General features: G+C 39.5%; 1 protein-coding gene across 3 annotated transcripts in view; it reads left to right on the forward strand.

Moving 5' to 3' along the window:
• Positions 1-16,595, forward strand: part of NCAPD2 (non-SMC condensin I complex subunit D2) — a 39,098-nt gene extending 22,503 nt beyond the window's left edge. Inside the window, exons 25-31 of one of the 3 annotated variants that reach the window (XM_088138579.1) lie at positions 439-616; positions 4,435-4,529; positions 4,998-5,078; positions 13,022-13,208; positions 13,355-13,496; positions 14,219-14,371; positions 14,638-16,595. In XM_088138579.1, coding sequence (XP_087994705.1) covers positions 439-616; positions 4,435-4,529; positions 4,998-5,078; positions 13,022-13,208; positions 13,355-13,496; positions 14,219-14,371; positions 14,638-14,720 — 919 coding nt within the window. In that variant the 3' untranslated portion in view covers positions 14,721-16,595. Of the gene's footprint in view, positions 1-438; positions 617-4,434; positions 4,530-4,997; positions 5,079-13,021; positions 13,209-13,354; positions 13,497-14,218; positions 14,372-14,637 lie in introns of those variants that run through there. The other 2 variants (XM_088138580.1, XR_015795785.1) reach the window with 2 other exon arrangements.
• The last annotated feature ends 8,553 nt before the right edge of the window (positions 16,596-25,148 follow it).

The raw sequence follows: 25,148 nt of genomic DNA on the forward strand, positions 1-25,148 counted from the left end.
AGGAGGCGGGGTTTCCGTTGCTTCGCGCCTTTTTCGGGTGTGCACGGTTTTTCGCGCTTACCGGCAACTGCTCCCGACTTTTTGCAAGGCGCCGCCAGCATTTTTCCTCCCACCAGAGTGAGAGTACCCAATTATCTACTCACATGAGTTTTCGAACTGTTGGATTGACAGGAACTGGGGAGGAAACAGGAGCTCACCCTGTTAACACGAAGGCTGGACTCGAACAGCTAAAGCGTCAACCATTTCTGGCCGGCAACTTTCAGCGTCATTAAGCCGCTGTGCCACCGTGTCCCCAATTCTTTGGTAGCAAGGGCTCTAGTCTGGAAGGTGAAGAAATATGCTAACCAGCTGGATATAGCATAAAGACGTTTCCAGTAGCTGAAACCTTCAGGACGTCTGACGGTGCACCCCACGATGTGGCTTGTTATTGTTTCTTAGGTTGCGGGACCCTTGTCAACATGTCAGACGGACAGCTGCTATGGTGATGACCCACCTGATCCTAAAAGACCTGGTGAAGGTGAAGGGGCAAGTGAGTGAGATGGCAGCTCTTCTCGTTGACCCTGAAGATGAGATTGTTCGTCTGGCTCGGAATTTTTTCACTGAACTCTCTAACAAAGTAAGGAAAGAGGCCTCATGCTTAACTCTCAGAAATAGAAAACCTACATTACTCATTTCTGGGCTGCTAAATTTCAAATAATGCTTTATGGAGCACATAACTGAAGCATGGCTGCCTTTTAAAAGTCCAGAATAGAAGCTTGAGAGACTCTCTATCCTTGGAGAGCAGGCCGTAGCGGTTTGGGACACAGCCAGATAGGCTAGTCAGAATGCAAAAGGAATTTAATCACAAAGATGCTGTGCCAAATCTGGAACTTTTATGTTGAACTGATTCATAGTCTTGGCTTAATCTAAATGGCCCTATTTGTTTCAGCAAATAATTATAGAGAAATATAAGCATAGTTTTCACTAAGTGGCAAAAAAATGTGTGGCTTTATAGCCACCTTTGTGCATCTCTCACCAGATACATATAGTACACACATCCCCCTCATTCTGCTCCCTTTTAGGATATGATGGCTGGGGAATTCTGGGAGATGCCAAAGCTGAGAAACACTGGTCCAGGGAGAACAATAATGGCATTCTTCTAATCATCAGACACAGATGCAGTCTTCACACATGTTAAATAAGTCAGACAGCCTCTCCATCAGCAAACTAAATCCATATTTTAACATTTCTCTAATTATGTATTTACACCTGCTGTTTTTCAACATTCTTAACAGCATTCATGAGTTCCTTTTCATCATTTTTTTCTTGGGTATTAACATTTATATTATTCACTTCAATCCCACTCTTTAACATAACACAATCATTCTTGTACAAATCTCTAAAATACTCTTTCCATCTTTCCCTCACTTCAGTTTCATCCCAACTCAGTTCATTGCTTTTATTTTTTATTGTTTTCACTTTGCTGGAAGCTCCTTGAACAACCTTTTTTTTCATGTACTTGAAAACAGTTCCAACCAAATTACTCTATATTTTCACTCCTTCTTTTAAACTTAATTTTTTCTTGCATATTATTTGCATATTAAAACTACAGCTCTTTCCTATTCAACCAAGCACACTTTTTCACACTTTCCACTATTTTTAGGTCTACAAACTTCTATGACATATAATTCCTTTCACTCAATTCCAGAAAGCTTTCACATTTTCTTTTCTTATATCCACTCTCAATTCAATCTGGTAATTAATCTGTTTTATACAACTTTTTCATGTAAAACTCATACTTGCACTTCCTGCAGTCATATTACTTTCACTCTAATTTTTTTCACTTCTTTCTTTTTCTCCCATAACCATTTTTCCCAAGATCCACCCAACATTACAAATAATGTCTATCCCATATTCAGAAGCTATCATCACCCTTTTATCCTTTGCTAATTCTCTTAAGTGTCCATCATAAACAATAAAAATCCATCATGTTTTTTGATTCATTCTTTTCCTACGTGTAACTATGGAGAGACCTATGGTTGCACTACATATTCAAAACAGACCTTTTTCTAAACAGATGTTCACTAATCATTCACCATTCTCGTTTATTTTTTTATTCTTTGAATGGCCCAGTCACTTTTCTGTATTGCCTCTTCTCATTCTCATCTATCCATTCTTTTATCTAACAGAATAATTTATAGGTATCATATTCCATTAGAACGTTGTACAATCCCTCATCTCTGGTTCTTCCATAATCATCATTCAATGAAGTATAACATCCACTGTCACCAACATGTGAATTCCTACACTCACATATACCCACAACAACCTATATGACACCTATTCCTATTTCCTGACCTAATTTTAGCCTTTTTGTTCACAATTAAACCTACACCTTCACTTCCCTATGTGTATTCTTCAACTCTACACCATACAGTCAGGCCACCTTCATTCAGATCTATTATATCCTTTCCCTTTGTCTTAGCTTCCAAGACATTTTTTTCCTTTTGTTAATTTCACTCATTTATTCATGTTCCATCCACTGTATCCTCTTACATTTTTATATACAGTCTTCCACATGCCATAGTCATTACCAAATGGGCTCGTAGATATTGACTTCATACAGCCCTTATGGATTTGTTCAGTCAAGATTTCCATATAATGCCTTTCCGTGAGATAGAGAAGGTATAGACAAGATTACTGGCCATAATCCCACTCATGCCACATGCATGACTATGTAACCTAGAATCATAGGGTTGGAAGGGACCTTGGAGGTCTTCTAGTCCAACCCCCCACCCAAGGCAGGAGTCCTTATACCATCTCAGATAAATGGTTGTCCAATCTTTTCTTGAAAACCTCCAATGATGGAGCGCCCACAACTCCGGGAGGCAAACTGTTCCACTGCTTAATAGTTCTCCCTGTCAGGAAATTCCTCCTTATTTCCAGGTTGGATCTCCCTCTGATGAACTTCCACTCATTGTTTCTTATCCTACCCTCAGGTGCTAGGGAGAATAAATCGATGCCCTCTTCACTCTGGCAGCCCTTCAAGTATTGGCAGACTGCTATCATGTCTCCCCTCAGTCTTCTCTTCGTTAAGCTAAACATACCTAGTTCCTTTAGCCGTTCTTCATAGGATTTAGCCTCCAGACCTATGTATACTCTGCTGACAGTGAGGAGGTACCACTCAGTTTCAGCACATTTGAGGCAATGTACCACAAGCACAGCCAAAGTTCACTTTTACCTTAGGCACCCTCATTCTGTTCTCTGCAAGCTAGGATCTCAATTCTAGAGACTACCTTGCAATCCAACATACTGCTGCCTGCCTTCCACCAACTACAAATTACAAGGAAACTCTAATCTCCGTTCTAAAGAGGTACCCTTGAGACACACCACATTAGTGAGGATATTCATGTGTTCAAACTGAAAGAGGTAGGTCTGCATTCTTTCAGTAGCAAAATGGGGCTGGTACTGGATTAATTTAAAGCATTAGAGAGGTCTCCAATTTTTTTTTCTCCACTCAGCTCTAGTAAGTAGGCAGCCCACTTAAAATAGACACCACTCAGTTTAATCCTGACCCTTTCCATCCGGCTGTTCTGGAGATTATTGTGGGTCTTTGCTCATAGCCAAACAAAGCCTGCTTTCTTATCACAAAAGCACTGATTAGAATCCAACTGCCATCCAACATATTTTGATGCACATTTACCAGATGAACCACTCCAACTGAATAGCAAACCTTACTTAAATGTAAATATGCATTTCACTAAAGGGAGTAGCAACATCATGTTGTGATCATAATTTTTAAAGAACAAAATGTTCTATTTTTCTCCTCTACCCCTCCCCCCCAAAAAACCCCATAGACAACAAGAAAAATGATTAAAAGTATATGGTCACTTGTACCCTATATTATTCCCTGACACAAGAGCAGCCAAGGGGACTTCATTTGTAGAAAGTGGCCTGGGCTATGAGTTCATTGTCACCCACATGCCTAGTTCTATTGCACTGCATTGTTAGATTTTCCATTTTCCTGTGTTGTCTTACATATTTTTATCAAACTGTGTCCCTTCTCTTTTTAATGGTTCATTAAACTATCCTAGGATAAATTTTTATGAAAGGGGATATGCAGATATTTTACACACTATAAATGTGTTTTAAAATGGAGCAATTTGCTAAACAAGCCACCAAAAGGCAAAAGATGCAAGTCATCAAGCCGAATGAAAGCTCTGTTGGCTGACATTGTTTTATTTCCTCTCCCAAGATATCCTTTTCCATTTTTTTCTGTAGATGACATGGGCTTTTTCCAAGGTAAACTGGAATTTCTTTCCAGGCATGGCTTCTGGATAAATGTGTCTTAGTACCTGTATTTTATCCAGTATTATCTCATATAGGTCCAGCCCTGTCTCCAAGGCTGGATGGGTTCAAGAGTTTAAGAAGCTCCACACTTTATTTGCATTGCAGGATAATGCTGTTTACAACCTGCTCCCTGACATCATCAGCCGCCTCTCAGATGCAGACTCTGGTGTAGAGGAGCAGCCTTTCCATACCATTATGAGGTAGCCTTTTTTAAGTTTTTTTTTTTCCTCCACACTCTTACATGTCATGCCTAAGGCACTGAGCTTCTTTAGTCCCCAGAATTACTTGGTATATAAAATGGGAGTCAAAACAGCGTGTCAGATTGTGGAGTTCAAGTCTGTTCAGGATACTGAATGCCTGGAATTCTTGAGAGGAAAACAATAAAAGAAGCGTTATTGCCTTTGGATGTTGCTTGTGGACATCCTAGCAACTGAATTTCTTGATCTAACCAAACAAGAAATTGAATCAAGAAATCCAGTTTCAAGAAATTCCTCAGCTTGCCTCCTGTTTTAAGCAATACTGAGAAGAAGAATGAAAAGCTGACATTTCAGAATACCACAGAATCTTCTTGCAATTGCTACGGGAGAAATTAAAATACTGAATATTAGTACTCAAAACCTTTTTTTTTTTTTTTATTCTTTCCCCTTGTCTCCACTCCCTGCCCCCAGGCAACTTTTCTCTTTTATCACTAAGGACAAGCAAACAGAGAGCTTGGTAGAGAAGCTTTGTCAGCGATTTCGAACTGCTCGGTGAGTAAGAAATTGCTAAAGGAATGGGCATTCTGTATGAAAGTATCTGTCAATCCTTTGGAATTTGAAATTGGAAGCTGTGACCTCTGGAACGAGAAACCCAGTAGAACAGATTTAGAGAGAAGGGATACATTCTCCTCACAAAGTAAAATGATACGGAGTCATGAAGACCAAAAACTAGCTGTGCTGCTGTCTAGCAGGATGCAAATAGTGTAACATCAGTTGTGGTTAGACAGTAGCTGTGGTTTAGATTTAGAGTAAGATCCCATCAGATGAGACTATTTAAGGGAGGGGACCTGGAGCACGCCCACCCTGTCTAACCTATTGGGACAGGCAGATACCCTCAGGGAGAGGCGGTCCCACAAATAACCTGGCCTTATGCCATGTAAGGCTTTAGGCTTTAAAGGTGATAACCAGCACCTCAGATTGCACCCGACAGGCAACTGGGAGCTAGTGCAGTGCCCCTGCAGTCACATGATCAAAATTCAGGCACTTGGCAGCCCGCCCACACTTACAACTGCAGGGGCACTTCAACTCCCCCACCTGCCTATCTCCCCTGCATTTCTGCTGTTTTGGACCCCTGCACCCCGCGACCCCTGCCGCCCTGCGCTTCACCACCCCAGCTGACCTTCGCTGTCTTCTTGCTTCTGCTGCTGATGAGGCAACCCTGGCCTGGCCCTTCTCGAGGCAGCTGCTGGCTATGCAAGACTTTCTTCCCAAGGTCACATGTGACAGTTTCCTCACGAGACCTGGGGGAGAAGGCCTCATGCGGCCAGCAGCTGCCTCGCAAAGGGCCAGACCAGGCACACCTCATCAGCAGAAGGAGCAAGAAGACAGCAAAGATCAGCTGGGAGAGGCAGAGTGCGGGGCTGCAGAGTACAGGGTGGTGAGGTGGCTGGGGTTTCCAGGGGCCACAGTGGCTTCTCACTGCACTGTGGCTCAGGGGCTTTTTACAGCTCCAGAGCTGCAGCACACCAACAAGCCCCTGAGCTGCAGTGCAGCAAGCCACACAGTTTTGCAGCTGCTTGATCCCCTGCATGTTTCCCATTCTAGATCACCCTGGGTGCAGGGTGGTCAAAAGGGTAGAGATGGGGAGGAATAGGTTGTTTGGGGAAGAACCGAGGCTCAGGAGGGATCAAGCCAGGAATGGCTTGGATCAGGGTGAGTCCTCAGTTAACGACCAGTGAGATTTGGTTAATTACATAACAGGGAGTGTTGGGACTGCCATCACTAAGCGATGTAGTCATGTGACATCAAGCTTTACAACCACGTTGCTTAGCAATAGAAATTCCAGTCCCAATTGCCATCATAGCTCAAGGACTACCTGTATACACTTGGCATACACTTCCAGTGTTCTTCACTCATCCCCCCCACCCCCAGTGTGGTAGCATAATAGAGCTGGTGGGGGGAGGGAGGACTGGGGCTTTATGACAATACTACTGCACAGGTAGTCCTCACTTATCAACCACAACTGGGACCATCAGCTCTGTTGCTAAGTGGCACGGTTGTTAAGCACAATGTCACATGACCACGTCAACTTATAACATCAGTTCTGGCTGCGATCATTAAGCATGATGTCGTGTGACTGCAATTTCCTGCCAGCTTCCCTACTGACTTTGCTTGTCGGAAGCCGGCTGTGAAGGTTGCAAATGGCAATCACGTGACCGTGGGACACTGCAATCATCATAAATGCGCCAGTTGCCAAGAGCCCAGTTTGTGATCACATGACTCCGGAAACACTGCAATGGCCACAACTTTGAAGACCCATCATATGTCTCCTTTTTCAGCGCCATTGTAACTTTGAACAGTTAATTAGCAGGTGGTCAGTAAGTGAGGATTACCCATACTATCCTTATAAGGAAGCTATTTATGCAGTTATCAGAACCTCTACTACTCCTGCCATTTATGAATGCCTTTCTTAAGATTTAGAATGACTATATTTACTTACATTTTTGCATTGGGTTATTGCCCGCCTCTGTCATAACTTTTGAGATCAGTACAGGCAAATTCAGGGATTTATTTTCTTAATTTTAAAATCAACCATTTTTATGCACTGTTCACTACCATGTTAGAGCAGATGCATGTCTCAAAGCCTCATCCCCAAGCTATTTGGTGAACTTTCCAAACTAGTCTCTTAGAAAAGAGTGATTTGTCCAATACGAATGCTGTCCTAGAAACTGAAAAGGCAGCCAGCCAATGGACCAGAATGTTTTGTAACACTTTTCTTTTGTCAAAGTGAATCTGTAATCCAGTCTCAGACATATATGTGCAGTGAGTTTTGCTATTTTCCACCAAACATTTCCCCTTTTCATTATTGCTTTCCATTTCTGAAAATAAATCTCACCTAATCCTGATCTTCCATTAATGACCCCAAATCTATATTCTATTACAACTACTTTTTGCACAGACTGTCACTGAAAATAGCATGAAATACTGATCCAAGGTAATACTTTATCTCATACCTGGTTATTTCTGTACTTTGTGCTCATTCTGTCCAAGGTAACCAACCTGTATCTGGGTTGATCTCTGTAGACTACATTAAACCATAGCATGGAAGTTGTCTTAGGGTTAAAACATTGCTAAACATAGCAAATTAAATCTCAGAAAGGCGGTTTTAGCTATTCTGCTTGCTCCATGAGAAGGAGAGGAACCAGGATATTCATAATCTCTAGGCTTCACATTCATGTAGTTCCTGCCTGCACAATTTAGCATTCTGGAACATCAGCTGAGCTTTTGGCAGGAAGTCTATCTTCTAAAAAGTCAGATTACATTGCAATCCTTCACTTTCTGTTATGTTTTCATTCTTTTTGTTAGCATTTTTTATTTCAAGGCTTGTTGAAATAAAAGTATCAGGTACTATATAGCATAAAACTTTAAACAATATTTTTTTAAAATGCACTATTTACAGCAATGTTTCCCTTGACATTTGCAGTATTTACTCTGTCTTGCACAATGCCACAAAGTACCCACTCAAGTAAGTAGGCTACAGCATTCTTGGTTAAAAAAAAAAGTCCAACAAGAATCATACTGTGAATTCTGACTTGTCTAAAACTTAGTCCTTTCTGTTGTGCAGTTACACCGAACATCTCAGCTCTCATTCATGTTTTGTTTTTTTATTTGGCCACCTCTTCCCTTCAAGCACTCCTGTTACCAGTATATGAGCTAGAAGCACCACTACAGTCAAAACCAGCATCAGTTTCTCCACCTCTCCTTCCATTTGTGATTCCAACAGTACAGTTGGATAGGGTGGAAGAGGAGCCCAACCCTTTGGATTGCACATCAGCAATAAAATCTGTGATGGTTCTCCTAATGATTCTTACTGTCATTGCTTTGGCTTCTGTGTCAGTGATCAATTCTGTCCCTCAGAAAGATCAATTCTATTTTACCACCAGGATACTTTGCTCCCAGCCATATTCTGCAACTTAGTCCATGAATCAGAGCTCTGTGAACTCTTTTTCTCCATTTAAATGTTTTTTCTTCTACATATCCAAGATTAAATGCTTGGTCTGTTTGTTTGTTTGTTTACTATCACCTTTTCATGTGTTCTATCCAGAATTCTACTCTGTAAAAGGAAGCTATTTCAGTGTCAAGACCATTGGCAAACTCTTACTTCAAATGAGTGGATTCAGATTGGTGGGTTGTTACTTTAAGAGTTAGCATCCTTCCCCTTTTGACTGGCACCCCAACTTATCTTCTCCTGCTCTCCCTGAAGAGGTAATCAAGCTACTGAATTAAGGGAGACATATGGATGTTCACCGTCCTCTTAGTATTCCATAGTGCCAAAGAAAGGCAGCCATTTATTTCCCATTCTAGATCCTTGTGATCTGAATTCTATTCTACTATTCCAGTGTGTCTTTGGTCCAAGTTGATTGTGGGTATTCATTTTGGGTATGTGTGTGTACTACATTCTTATTCATTATTGTTATTGCTGTCTTTTGTTTTGCCTGCTTTGTTGTTTATTGCCCAGGGTCTTAAATGACTGGAATAGTCTATAGATACATTAAATAAATAGGTTTATCATGTGTATGCAGAAATTCCAGATGGTATCAGCTTCAAGCATTGTTTCACTTCAAGCAGGAGACTGGTTTGTCACACAGGACTTAAAAGATGCTTATCTTCATAGAACCATCAAGCATGCATCAAACACTATTTTGTTTTGAACCAGATTGGCTCATAGCTATACCAGTATTGAGTGCTAATCTTCAAGCTTGCAACTGCCCAGAGATGATTTGCCAAACGTGTGATCTTTTCTATTCCTTGTCATTTCTAATCACATGACATCAAATGTTTGCCTCACATGGGTGACTAGCTTCTTGTTAGAAAAAATTTACTAGCTATCTTCCATATGATCTCTATGCTTTCTGTGTTCTATTTCTGTATAATCAGTACAAGTCCAGCTTCATCCCTTGTATGTGGTGTCATATGTAGAGATGATTTTGAATTCTTTCACCAGCAACACATATCTGCATAGTGAGAAATGATAGCAGTTTGAGAACAATGGTAAGAATCACCATCAGATTCTAGCAGATTATGGTATTATTGCCTTGACCATCATTGTGTTTGCCTTTGAATGCAGATGTTAGGAGGTTTTATTTGCCTTGTGGCTTCAATCAGATATCATCTTTCATTACCACCAAACATTCTGACTTCTCTTTTCTGATGTGGGGCGGGGGGACTCATAAGAGACCAGACTTTCCAGAATCTAACCATGGATAATTCCAGAAGTTGGAATATGCACTCCAGATGCTCAAGAGCTCACTCTACTGGGGTTCTCATAAAATTTGATTATACATGAACTCCTGGTGATTCTTAAATTCCACATTTTCCTGTTCACACTCTTGGATCATAGCTGTAAAGGTGATGTCACACAATACCACAAATATATGTTGGTGCATGTGTGTATATAATTTGTTTTTAGTTTCTCCCTTCATCTTATCATCAGAGTGCTTGTCAAGCTTCAGAAAGGCAGAACTGCATGCATCCTTATAACACCACAATGGCCTAGATAGTCACAATGAGTTCTTTGCTAGAGACCTTCAAACATGCTGGACGGTCATCTATGAGAGATATGCTGGACCTGCAGTGAATAGCAGGTTGGACTTTGGCTTCTTCCAGCTCTATAATTCTGTTCTGTGCTTCATCAAACTCTGATTTTGAGGCTTTTCCCTAGAGCACAATCTTGTATCTCAGTCTCAAGGCCAGCCTCAGACTCTACACCTAACAGCATGTAAAACTGGTTGGTTATAAACAGTTCTACTTCTATCAGTTCAGTTTTGGAATCTTCAGAAGACCATCAACTTCATGTTTTTATAAGCCAAAGTGAGCTACATCTCAGCATTTGCAGGTTTAAGATTAGCTATTTCTTGTTTAGTTGATTTGGTCTTAACATTATATTTGTCACTGTATGGAATTGTTTTTCTTGAGCTTTTCTGAAAGCTTTATTAGTTGCAATCTCAGTTTTCCCCCACAATGTTAGTGGTACTTCTCACATTCTTTCATCCACAGCTTCTCCATAGTCTTTATCATTAACCACCATTTGTCCCATGATGGAGACTTTCTATGGTGCTGACACTAACATCCAAACTTTCAAAGTCCTAATCTCTATTTCTGTCCATCTTATTTCTGAAGATAGCCTTTTGACAACAATTAAATTTGCCCAATGTGCTAATGAACTATGAATTCTTTAGACCTCTACTTCATGAAGTATAAAGACAAGGAAATATGAGCTGATTCTACCTTGGAACCTAAAGTAGTTTCTACATTAGCCAGAACATAGTCCTCATAGTTTTATTTCTATACCTTACTACTCTTATAGAATAGTCCCTTTGATACGTACATGTTGAAAAGGATCTTACTAGCTACTTTGATTGCAGAAAATCAGTCTGCCTTGCACAAAGACGATGTATCTCAAGATTTCTTTTATTAGGCTATTGATGCTAACTTAATCAGTTAACTTGGCTCCGAATACCATCCACTGTTTCATTAGGATAATGGTCATGGCAGTACTATTTCCAGGAATAAGAAAGGTTGCTGTTCAGCTTGTATTGTTAATGGCATTTAGATTGCCTGGCCCAGAACAGATGAAAGTTTTGTGTGTTCTGTCTTATGCTCCATTCTTTCATAATTGCACCTGCCCTGTGAACTTACTCTTCATATCATGTTTACATAGAATCTATGATAAATAGCAAGAGTGTAACTGAGGTCATTCAAGTTGACGCTGGTGCATTCATTCACACAATCCACACACCCCTTCCTTATGGCAAGTGCTTCTTTCCTACTGGGGGCACATTGGTGGTCTAGGAACTAAAGGAATTCAGTGAGATCTGGGTCCTTAGCGGACATATCCTCCTAAAAGGTCTGCTAGAGAATGTTCTAGAAGGTTATTTTGCACAGGTGCAACCTCCATGTATGGGAATACATAAAGAAACACACTTGAATAACCACTATTACAAGTCAGCAACCTGTTGTTCTCTTGAGTAAATTAAGCCTGAATCTCCTCAGTTTCAAAATACAGTCTGAGATCCGTTTCCGTTCTGGGCTAGTTGTTGCAGAGCTCAGTAAGTCTCCTCCTCATCCCCTAGTTCCAGACCAGAAAGAAAAGGTACATAGGCAGAGTAAGCTTCCTCCAGCTCAGAAAAGAATAGAACACCACCTCCCTTATCAGTTCTAAGCCTGCAGCTGGAAATTTCCTGAGTCTCACAGTGCAATTCAGAAATGAAGTATGAATTCATGATCAAAGGTCTCCCCTGTCATCTTGGCAACCATTTTTTTTTCCTTTGCCAGCTAAGCTTTGTCAACAATCAATTTGAATCCCAGTAGTCATGAACAAATATTTTGCAACATCATGCCTTCAGTTATATTACTGTTATCTTCCTCTTTCATTGCCCTTTTTCTTTCCTTCCTCTTAAACAAGCTGTGAAAGTATCTTACCTAACTTGTTCATGAGGGAAGGAGCAGCTACATTACTTACAGTATCTTGTACAAAGGCAGCTGATTTACAATTCTGAGGTTCCCAGGTTTCCTTTTGGGTCATTTTCAGTTATATCATTTTGAATTCTGTAGAAAGGCACATCAATGATAGTGTTAAATATATGATCCCAGAATGAAGCCACATGATGGATTGGATCCAAATTGAGTCAATTAAGGATGGATTTGAAATCAGTAGGATCCAAGTGCAACAAACTTGGTTACTCACTCTGTACAAAGAAAATATATTAATGTTGGGCTCTAGAATAACAAAGATGAAACATGGAACAGGTATCTACAGGAATTAAAAAATCCATGACATCTACACTTGTGACCATTGTGTGGGTATCTTCCTGTGGGTATCTGATTGGCCTCTGCAGGAGACAAAATGCTAAGCTAGATAGGTTTTTAATGTTATTCAGCAAGGTTCTTTTGTTCTTAGATTTTTTTTTTATATATCCCACCTTTCTTATTTTTATAAATATCTCAAGGCAGCAAACATACCTAATACTCCTTCCTCCTCCTATTTTCCCCACAACAACCACCCTGTGAGATGGGTTGGGTCGAGAGAGAGTGATTGGCCCAGAGTCACCCAGCCGGCTTTCATATCTAAGGCAGGCCAGAACTCAGTCTCCTGCTTTCTATCCTGGTGCCTTAACCACAAGACCAAACTGGCTCCTGCTTTCTATCCTGGTGCCTTAACCACAAGACCAAACTGGCTAGCTAGCTAGCTAGCTATTTATTTATTTATATTATTTACTCTTGCTGTGTTATTGCAGCTTTGGACACTTCTTGGGTATTTTCTTGTATGTTTTGTCCTTCTTTATGTGTGATCTCATAGGCTCATTTTCTGCTCCACTGCGTTTTGGGAGCAAGGCTTCTCCCTATGTTTCAGTTTAATGTGATTTTTGATCTGTTTGGTTGACAAAGCAGGTCTTGACCACTGAAGCCACATTATTTTTCTTCCTGTTTTTTAGAACAGAGCGCCAGCACCATGATCTGGCATACTGCCTTACCTTACTTCCTCTCACAGAACGAGGTCTCCGTAAGATGCAAGACAACTTTGACTGCTTTGCTGATAAACTCCAGGACTCGGCAGTCTACAACTACTTCCTGGTTGTGTTGGGTCGGGTTCGTAGGGTGGCCACTAAGCCAGAAATGAAGGTGAGGGTCATCTCTCACTATGTGCCATCTTTACTTATGAAGGAAGAAAAATTAAAAGCATCTCACTGCTGGATCATGGATGTATAATAATTTCTCCTATGATATGTAATTTCTATTTCTCCTCTGCACATGGTATCATTCATCAGGCTCTTATTGAAGAATTTGAACAGAAGCTCCAGAAGTGCCACAACAGGGGTCTGGATTCCTTCGCTGAAGCTCCGCAGAAGTCCGTATACCAAGAAGGCAATAATACACCTGTCCTGCAACCAGTAAAGAAAGTAGCATCAAGTATGTCTCCAGTTTACCCTAACGTTTCCTAATTCAAATAATAAAGAATATCTGTAACAAAAAAAAAATCCTATATTTGACTACTAAATCAAGCTGCAATTTTCACTAGTGATTGAGAGTATTTTGCAACATTTCAGAATATGTTCTAAACTCTTATGTGATGAGGAAAAATGGTACCCAAGGTAGGTTGAACAAAAGGTTTAAGGAAGGTCTAGCAAAGTATACAGAGGATTCATGAACATGACTTCTCATAATTAGTGTAGAGCACTATCTAGCATTCCCATCCTCCCATATTACTTAATTTTATAGATTTGTAGAAAAATGTCTAGTTTTCCTATGAAGCAATAAGAACATAACTTATTTGTCTTTTTTAATTGAAGGTTGAAAACCCTTTGCAATGATTTGATAGGATAATGACTACTGCAAATTGCTACTTGCTTCTCTCCGGTGCTATACGTACCAGCTATACTTACAGCTGTTCTACTTCCCATACTTAGGAGACAACAGTTGGTTGGAATATTTTATAGAATAGAAATTTACATATAATTTTATATTAAACACCTCAAATCACCCAGAAAGAATATAATCTTGCTTTCTTTACAAAGAGCACAAAAGTTAAGTATGACTCCTGCTGATTCAGGTTGTTTTCTTTGGAACAATATGGAATGTGACTTGCGATTATTTGAATGTTTTGTTTTTTTAATGTCCATTTCCTTTTTTAGGATCCTGTCGGCGACCTCTTAGGGCAACCAACAGAAACACTGACTCTTCCTTGTTCTCTCCTGAGCCCCGCGTTGTTCGATCCCAGAGGAAGACCTCCAAACCAAAAGTGTCCATTGTTTTCTCCAGTGATGAAGAGAACAGCCTAGAAGAGGGTGAGAATATTTTCTGTCTGAATTTAAGGCACTGGACTAGTCAAAACGTATTTGTGAGCTTATTTTTTAGGGAGACCAGGATACAAGAATAATTTTTGTGTGTTTGTTTCATCAACCATATGTAAGCTCTGGATTGTTTTTTATGTTAGAGAGAAGATTATATTTTCATAAAATAAATATGAGCTGGTTGAGCACGCTGTCCATTGCTGCGTCTTCTGCTTACGTGAGTTCCCTGAAAGCCATCTAAGACTTCTTTCTTCTTTCAGAACTTGATGCTGAATTGACAGCAGAGGAGACACCTAGCAAAACAACTCCCATTTCTCGTGCATCATCTCGTCGCGCCCGATGATTACCTGCCTTTTTGTTGGTTGATGGGAACAAAAACTTCCATGATTTCTGAATTACTTTTATATCTGATAATGTTACATGAAAGGCTTCAAAGTTCAGCATCATGAGAATTGCTTGTTGATAAATTAAGATGTACATTTCAGTAAATATATGTTCTGATTACTATTACTTCTGTATTTTGACTTAGGAACATGACTGAAATTCCTACGTATGCATACTAACTAGATTTTTGAGAACTATAAAAATGTGTCTTGATATAATGTAGCCCAGTTACTATGCATATATTAATTAAAGAGTTGCATTTATGCAAAGAGCAAAATGCAAAGAGCAAAAGAGCTTTTTTAAAATAAGAACTCATGGCAGTAAATGCATCTTGGCTGGATCAAAAGTTCGAATGAATTTGAACTTTCGGATTCTATGTAGCCATCACACAGGAATCAGTCAAAAACAAAAGCAGTAATGAAAAATCAAAAACAAGGCAAATTTACAGTTCTTGGTTTGATAATTCCTATCTATTCTGAGTAAAATGTTCTCTCACAAACACACATCCACAGACACACTTGAATAGGAGTGGACTTCAGTGTGTAGAAGAGTTCTAGTTTTCAGATTAAAGACTCCCTAAAGGACCTGGGGTGGAGGGGCAAAAAATGGCTTTTTAGGTTCCTTTTGCAGACTAACTGGGGAGAAAGTATCTGTTACGGCTGAATTTACATCATTTGTATAAATACTTGCAAATTACAGAAATTGCATCAATTGTCCAGATTGCTTAGAAAAAGCAAACATTGTCCATTATTTGAGCATGAAGTCTGAACTAAAATGTTGTCCACTGTATCCAAAGTTCCCTGAATGGGGGTCCAAAAATGGATGTATTACCACATCCATAAAATAATAAAACAGATTTAAAATGGGGTGACAGAGAAATAGCCCCAAGATACAGATTTCTTATTCTTCCTTGGTTCAAACTATTGCAACCCCTATTATAATATACAGTTGCTATATACTGGTAGTCCTTGCTTAATAACCACAATAGGGACTGGAAAATTTGTTGTAAGCAGGGCAGTTGTTAAGCAAATCAGACCCGATTTTACCACCTTTTTTGCAGCAGTTGTTAAGCAAATCATGTGATTCCCCGTTGATTTTGCTTGCTGGAAGCCAGCTGGGAAGGTCGCAAATGGCAATCACGTGTCCCCAGGATGCTGCAACACTCCTAAGGGTTGCCAAGCACCCAGATTGTGACCATGTGACTGTGGGGGTTCTGGGACAGTCATAACTTTGGGCACTGGTCATAAATCACTTTTTTAGCACCGTTGTGACTTCAAACGGTCGCTAAACAAATGGTGGTTACAGTAAGTGAGGACTACCTGTAGTATTTAGAAACTTCCTTTCAGTTTGAAGGGCCACAGGTGCTGAAAGCATCTATGATTTGGTTCTCTGGAGATAAAGTAGGGAATTTTCTCCTGAGATCTACAGGCATCTAGGTCTAAGACATCAGGCTCCCTCATTGCATCCTCCCTAGTCAACTTTTATTCTTCCTTGCTGTTTCTTTTTGCAATGAGGGAAAAGCATGGGATTGTTTCAGGCTCTGGGTTATTTAATTCTGCTTGTCTGGAAGAGTGAATGGATGAATCAAAGAGTTCTGCTTCCTGGAATCCATTATAGGTGCCCAAACAGAAAACGTGTTTCAGCACTCTTCAGATTGAAGAGGATATCAATTAGCCCATTCAATTTTTCAGCCTCCATCCAGCAACTTCCACTTTGTATTAAAGGGAGCACAGAGCGTTTTCTATCCCCCCAGAAGTGTTTTAATTTTACAATTTTTTTAAAGTTTCCTCAGAATTTAGTTAATCCAAAGTAACACTATGACAAGAGCCCAGTTTACCCCGGAAATATATTTTCCTGCTATTTTTAAATGTAAACTTTTATAAGTAAAAGCATCGAATTATATCTGTAACCCAATATTTCCATATTTATGTTTCATTAAGTGCAGATACTGAAAATTATCCCTGCACAGACAAGGATTGGGGTGGGGTCATATAATAACTCTCAGGCCAAGCCCAAAGGCAAGCTGCATTTTGAAGTTTCTTATTCTTAAACTAAAATAAATGCCTAAACGTGTGGAAAATTAAAGCTGTTTTTCCCAACAAGTAACTAATTTGTGCAATGAAAGTTTTGCAGGATTCTCCCACCAAGAATTTATTTAATATCTTATCCTACACATTCGTTTAAAATAACGACATTAAAATAGGAAGATTTCTTAAAATGTTAATCAGCTTTAGAGTTAAATTCATGTTTATCACAATTATCTTGAATAGTAAAAGGAATTACTGCTACAATACAGTGGTATCAGGTATGATTTACTGCAGTTTATACAGTTACTACAGAGAATACCAAACTCATATTCCTAAAATGGGATTAGGAAAATAATGTTCTGTTTGATCTACAAAACATTCACATACAATAATATTACTTCAATAGTTTCAGAATTTCAAATAATATAGCCAGCGGTTCTAAAACTAGATTAAAAGTAAGAAAAGGAAAGCACACCTTTGCTAAATTGTGATTTAGAAGTTGAATAAATTATACCATATAAAGTATGGAACTTTATAGAAACCCAAAATAATTCAAAACCTTTACTCAAGCATTTTTAAGACTTCATATCTTAAAACCAAATACACTTTCAATAAACTGGCAAATCTGGGCCAAGAACCTTCCCCAATTTCATAGGTTTAATTTTAGTGACAGCTTCTTGAAGCCAAAAGTTAGTAGTCTCACATTCTGTAAAAACTCAGCTGTTGTTAAATTGGAACTATAAAATTTAGAATAAAATTCAAAAAGCTGATGAATGCAGTTAAGGCTTTTATTGTATTCATGTATTAATAGTGTAAGTATAATGTGAATTGGACTAAATCCAGAATCAGCCTTCAAGCTACTGATAATAAACATCTGTACAATATTTAAGTTTGCAAACTTTTAAAGAGATTTTAAAAATAGGGAAAATTAACAGTCAAAATTATAGGGAAAAACAAATTCAAAGCAAAATCATAGCAGACTTCTTATAGCAATCACTTTAAGACGGATTTAGCCAGTAGGTCCCTAAATTCATTATTGCAGGAAAGTGGTTACCTTGTGAGGTGACTGTCACAGGAAGGAGGATTTTCAGGCACTATAAAAGGACTTAGCACCATTCAGCTAACCAAAAAAAAGAAAAAAAAGGAAAAGAAGTAGACCCAGGAAGGGAAAGGAGTCTGAATATATGACAGATGGCAGGCAAAAACAAAACAGCAGGAAGTGGGTGCCTTCCAAACTGGTTTTGGTTGAGTTCCTCATTGGTTCTTCATCTCTGCCACAAAATTACAAGATATCTATTTGTTAGATATATTCAATTTTTCCTCCATGATCTCAAGGCAGCTTCCATAGGAATTTCCCTGCATTTTATTTATACAACAACCTGTGAGGTAGGCTGAGCAATCCAATCTGCAAGTAGAGTATGATCTGCACCTCCCTAATTCTAGTCCAAACTTTACCCACTATGTACTAAACAACCCTGGAATAACCTTTAAAAGTGTTTATACCAGCAAAGCCAGAGTACCACATAAAAATACTCTGGCTTTCCTGAAACAAAGATTACAATTTTAAAAAATTCTGCTCTCCCAGGCAAGGAATGTGTGTACTTTTTTTATGTACTTGAGATGGATGGACCACTAAAAAGTCTGAGTTTTCAGAATTGGGGACAGAGTTGCACAATTCTTCCCCAATCCATATAGATGTGACTGTAACTTGACCCCAACAATTGGACTAATTGAATAATGAAATCAAGTCTACAATCTCCATTTGCGACTTATTTTTAAATAATGAAATATAAACATACATAAAACAAACAAAGATAAATGGTGATTATATAATGAAGGGGGGAAAGCTAGAAATAATATGGTGATTAAATAAATTAAATGTGACCCCCCCCAAAAAAGCTAATTAACAAAAAAGGAAGATAAAGGATCCATAATTCAGCCCATAAATTTATCAATTTTGAGGCTGACTTTAAATTATATCAATTGCAGTAAATCAGACCTGATACCACTGGATTGTAGCAGATTACGTTATATAGACTTTGTTTCTTTCCCCTGCTTTTCATCATAATTTCTCTGATAAAGAGGGTGGAGAACTTGAAAGCTCGCACACATACTCCCATTTTGCTTGATAGTAATATAAGTATTCAAATGTTAAATTTAAAGTAAAGCTTGCTGCAAGAACTAAATTATAACATACTTACATACGGCATATTTTCCTTCTAATTTTCTGGATGATAATAAAACATTCTATTTTGTACTTTCCTCAGATCAAGGGTTCTCAAACTGTGTTGCAATTCCTAAAAGGGTCATGAGTAAATCTGAGGGAGGCCTGTGCATGTAAATCAGGATCAAAGCCACAACTTACTCTCACTCTGCCTGGGCAAACTGGCTATCAGCTTGTCCAAGCGAAAAAAGAGGAAAGTCCAGAGCAGGGCTCCAGCTTTGCACCTCCAACTCCTAATGGCTTGTGTACCCAAAGCTGGAGTCCCATCAGAACTTGCTCCCTTTCTGCCTGGACAAAGTCAAAATTTCCTACAACTGCCACAGTAAACAGCAAATATCAATTCAGAATAAATGTGGAATGAAAAATTAGAGTAGCTGTCTCAAAAATAAAACTTCTGCAAAACTAAGCAATATGATTTTAAATCAGATTGATTTGATAAAACTGAATCTTGCAACTTTGTAAAATAAAATATTTTAATTGGAAATAAGCAATAAGGAAGGTTAAAATGTAATTATTAAAAGTCAGTAGCTTATTTTATTTCTTGCCCAACTTCAAAATCAATGGCATCATTTTTATTTATGGGGGTCACACAAATTCATTTATCATTTTAGTTCATACTACCACAAACTTTAAATTATTTTTATGAAAAGGCCATTAGGTCTGACATGCAGCAGGTGGCAGCAAAATCAACCACACATTATTGAGATTGGTCAAAATTACAGATTCATCATTCCTACTGTTGCCAAGAGAACTAGTTGGTTGTGTCCACATAATCACCAAGAGCTGAGCTTGACACAAATATGTCTTTAACTTTTTGTTATTGCTAGTTGTCTTTACGCTCTCAAAGAAACATCTGTAGCATTATAAAAGCAGGAATATCAACCAACCTATGTTTCCCATTGCTTCCGAGTAGGTTCATAGGCAACAGTTCAGGATAAGGCCTATTTTTGCTAAAATGTTGTAACTATAGCCATTATATTGCATAACATCACATAAAAAACATCCCCTTGTACTCACTGACTACGTCTGATTAGGTTCTTAAAGAAACATGTTCCAGCCAGGGAGGGGTCAAAAAAGTCCAGGTGGCAGATTGCAACTGCACAACAGAACCCCTACCTGGTTTTGTTGTGAGCATAATGTGTGCAATGCACAAAGAAGCGGGCAGGACATCAGTGGTGTAGTTGCAACCACCATCTTGACATTTTTTATTCCCCCTGTAGACTGCCCTGCCCTGGTTCCAACTAGTGTAGTTCATTACATCTTTGTTAGGCTTACTGTATTGTATTGTTTTCTAAAGCTATAGGTTTCTGTATATAAAGAAAGGAGGAATACGCACTCTAATAATGCCTTTATTAATTCTGGCCAATAACTTTGGCTAGATTGCTGTTTTGTTAGTCAATCTTCCTGTGCTCACTTCCTAGGTACTACCCCATTTCAGTCAGTACTGAAAGCCAAGGAGACCATGCCGACTAAAATGTGGCACCAGGAAGCAAATATCCTTGGGAATGATGAGGATGGAAAAATTGCAATAATGTGAGCTGTCTTTCAGCTCGATAAAGATTTCAGTATACCAAATTTGATGGGGATGAACAGGCTTCAGCTCAATCCTAACAAGATGGAGTGTCTTTGGGTATTAGGGCCTCCTGGATCTGGTGATTTTCCATCTTTAGTTCTGGATGGGGTTCTAATATCCCAGGCAAAACTGGTGCACAATTTGGGGGTCCACCTGGTCTCACAGCTCTTGTTTGAAGAATAAATGGCAGCCATGACCAGGAAGGCCTTTGCACAGCTTCATATTGTGTACCAACTGCACCCTTTCATGGATCAGGAAGCACCGTGCAAGGTCACTCATGCTTTGGTCACTTGCTGAGTGGATTACTACAATGTGCTCTACTTGGGGCTGCCTGTGAAGAACCTCCAGAAGCTTCAGCCGGTCCAGAATGCAGCGGCATGGACAATTATTGGTGTGCCTCATTATACTCACATTATATCTTTGTTCTGCAAGCTGCACTGGCTTCCATTTTCTTTCCGGGTGTAATTTAAGGTATTGGTTATTAACTATAAAGCTCCACATTGCATGGGACCAGGGTATTTGAAGGACCTCCTTATTGCCATCATTTCTACCCATCCCATTAGGTCAAGCAAGAGAGGCATGTTCTGGGTCCTGTCTATTAAGGATTGTCATCTAGTGGGACCCAGGAAGCATGCCTTTTCCATAGCAGCGCCTGCCCTCTGTCACACCATGCCACCTAAGGTTCAGTTGGCCCTGATTCTGTTCACTTTTAAGAAAATATTGAAGACCTGGCTGTTTTCCCATATATGGGGGCTAGGAGAATAATTGAGCCCCTGCTATTGGTGAATGGTGTTTCCAGAAACCACTTTGTGTTAGCTGGCTGGGAATTGATTTCTTCATATATATTTTTTTATTATGGTTGGTCACACAGTCAGCCAGATGTTTAGACTGGACTTGGCATTTTTATCTACCTATTGAGTCCCTCCCAAGGACCTGGGACAGGTAGACACTGTTGCTTGATAGTGCTAAAGATATCATAACAAGATATTATCTGTTCCAAGTAAAGCTGCCCTTTGCAACTGACTTATGGTGATTTTGTCAGTGCCGATGGTCTTCAAGTGGTGCTCCAGATGTTTTGGGATTGCACCCAAGGCACCTATTACTATTGGTACTATTTGTTTTCTTTTGCCATAGTCGTTCTACTTCTATTTGCAGGTCTTTATATTTTGTGATTTTCTCCAGTTCTTTCTCTTCTATTCTGCTGTCTCCAGGCATTGCAATGTCCATTATCCAGACTTTTTTGTCTTTCTTAACAATTGTTAAGTCTGGGGTGTTGTGTGGCAGGTGCTTGTCTGTTTGAATTCTAAAGTCCCAGAGCACTTTAGCTTCTTCATTTTCTATTACTTTGTCTGTTTTGTGGCCCCACCAGTTCCTGTTTGCAGGCAAATGGTATTTCTTGCAGATATTCCAATGCACCATTGTTGCTACTTTTTCATGCCATTGTTTGTTGTAAGTCTGTGCAATCTTCTTGCAGCAGCTAACTAGGTGGTCCACTGTTTCTTCAGCTTCTTTGCAGAGGTAGCATTTGCTGTCTGTTGCTGTCTTCTCAATTCTGGCTTTATATGCATTTGTTCATAAGGCTTGGTCTTGTGCAGCCAGAATTAGCCCCTCTGTCTCTTTCTTTAACTTTCCTGCTCTTAGCCATTGCCAGGTCTTCTTGTTATCTGCTTTGCCAGTTAGTTTGTGTGTGTGTCTGTGTCTGTGTGTGTCTGTATATACTGGCCATGTAATTCTTTGCCTTGCCATGTCTCTTTTCTGTTCTTCATTTGGTCTTTCTTGTAGGCCAGTTTGGTCTCTTCAAAATTCAGTAAGCCTTCATAGCTTCAGTGCATCTTCTGCACTGCCCTTCAGATATTCTTCCAATGCCCTTTTTCCTTCTTCAACTGCCTGAGGTACTTGCAACATTCCACACCCACCGATGTTCCTTGGTAAGTAGAGTCTATCAACAATGCTGTGTGGATGAAGGGCATGATTCATTGCCATTATTTTTCTGGTCTTCCTATCCAGGGCTTTTAGTTCAGCTTGAGTCCAGTCCACTATTCCATCTGTGTATCTAATGACTGGAATTGCCCAGGTGTTAATCGCCTTGATGGTATTTCTGCCACTGAGTTTGGACTTTAAGATCTTCACTCTTCTGATGTATTCACTACTAACCTGCTTCTTGACTTCAGTGTGCTTGATGTTGTCAGCCTGAAGGATGCCCAGGTATTTGTAGTAATCTTCTTCATCCAGACTCTAGGCACTTATCTAGTCATGTGGCAGGGAGTCGAATGCTTTCTTGTAATCAATCCAAGCTTCATTCAAGTTGGTCTCCAAATCATCTTGTCAATTAGGAGCTGATCTTTTGTCCCTCTGCTGTTTGGGCAGTTTCCTTTCTGCACAGATGGAAAGAGCTTGTTTTCAGTTAGGTGCTGTTGGATTGCATCAGCTACCACACCAGTTAGCAATTTGAAAGTTGTTGGCAAGCAGGTAATAGGCCTGTAGTTGCCTGGTGCTGCCTCTTTTACCAGATCTTTCATTATCAGGTAGATTTTGCCAGATGTTAACCAATATTCAATTTCACCTGCTTCCAGTATGTTGTTAAACTGCTTGGCAATGAGTAGGTACAGAGCAGTCAGATGTTTCAATCAAAAACCATGCAGTCTTCACCTGGTGCTGACCAATTCTTGGTCTTCCTTCCCCTTTTCTCCACCATTTCTGCTGTTATTACAAGTTCTTTAATTTCAGCTTCTTTTTCATTCTTATCTACCTCATTTATCCAAGCTGCATTCTTGTTATATTTCTTTGGGTTGTCCCATATCTGCGCCCAGAACCTCAATGTTTCTTCTTTGTCAGGTGTTAACTGGTTCATTGCAGTCTCTCCATGGATGGATTGGTAGAAACATTTCTGATTCGACTGAAACTGGAAATTCTGTCTGTAGTGTGCAATTCGGGCTTCATGTTGTTGTTGTTGTTATTATTAATAATTATTATATTAATAGCCACATTGGTGAGATGGGTGGCCATATGAATTGATATAAAGAAATGCACTTCAGGTCTGATTTAACAATCATCCTTGTTAGGCAGCAGATTCAGCAGAATTATTGAAGGAAAGCAAATGGTCAGACTCAGTATTTGCACTATAGGATAAATTGTCTAGATTTCTCCTTCGGAGCTGAAAAGTGTTTATTCTTACAAGTTTGGCATATAAAATCACATGCAGTATGTCAAAGCCTGGGAAAACTTCTGCCAAAACCCTAAGGGAAAGCCACTGCCTATTACTCAGGATCCTGTGTTAGATGAACTGACCAATCATTTGATTCTGTCTCAGGCAGCTTCTTTACAATATGTTCTCATCAATGGGTAAAATTCAACCAAAAGGAGACTTTACCCTTTTTTGTTGCCTCCAGTGCATTCACTTCCTGGTAACTCTATCACAAAAGCTAGGTTAGTTTTCTAATGCTGGTGATAGCATAAATGGAGAATACTAACACTTGATGTTCCCCTGTTATTTGTCCTCTGTCCCCTGCACAGAGTCCTTGCTGGCAATTGTTTGCTCATCAAACAAAATGCTGTGATTGTGTAAATGCTCCAAAAGCCTCAAATTCAACTCTTCATCCCTTTTCTACAGTAGAAGACTTGAACAAAATGGGGCTGAATGCTTCCTTTGGTGCCTATTTGAGAAAACAGTCAAACCCCTGACAGGCCACAGAGTACATACATAGCCTAGTGGGTGACAAGTTGTACTGTTTGGTGATGTAGACAGCCATTTCCAATGCAGGAATGATTATTCTATGCAGATTATGGCATTTTGTTAGCATCAAATTGTAAACCAGCCCTTTGGCCTTTCGATAAAGGTCATAAACTCAGCCAGGGCTAAACTTAGTGCCTTGGTTCTTCTGTAGTACAGGGGACACCGGCTGGGTGATATGAATCAGGTTACATCCTGGGCCAGATACACTTTCTCCAGAATCCCTTGGAATCTACCCTCCACCTGCCTCTCCACTGCAGCTCCTCGGCCTTTTTTCCTCCATTTTCCACATCGAGCAAGAAATAAATAGGTTCCTATTATCATTGCTAAAATATTCAAGTGACCATTTTAAAAAAGATCACTTATCTAGTCCCTCCACTGCTCAGAATCGTACTTGAGAGCTTAAGCACATAGGTAGGAAATCAACTGGACATTACTTCTTAGCAGCCTTTATACAGCCCAACATTTTAACAACTAAGGCATTAATTTTTGGTAGTTATCAGGTCTGATCTATTCTAATCACAAATTTAATGGTTTAGAATTCTCAGAAGACAAGACTAAGAAAAGTCATCATGACGCAATGATTTTAAGTGGAGTACTTTTTCAATAAGAAGCAGATTCTTTGGGTCTTTATTCTGTCAAGAGTGGTCATGAATGCCTATGACTCAGATCCACGAGCACAGGCATCACTGCATCCACACAAAATATATAAATACTGAACAAAATTATCTCTGCGTATCTTAAAGGTCCCAAGTTTAAAATGTACTGTTTCCGATTTTGCCAGTGCTCCTTGGTCTCTGTAGGTATCAAATAGCTTAATCCTTATACAGTTA

Source organism: Python bivittatus, unplaced genomic scaffold, assembly GCF_059951505.1.
Source record: "Python bivittatus isolate LINGU-HERP-01145 unplaced genomic scaffold, Pbiv_v1 ctg000270_np1212, whole genome shotgun sequence".
Taxonomy (NCBI): Eukaryota; Metazoa; Chordata; class Lepidosauria; order Squamata; family Pythonidae; genus Python; species Python bivittatus.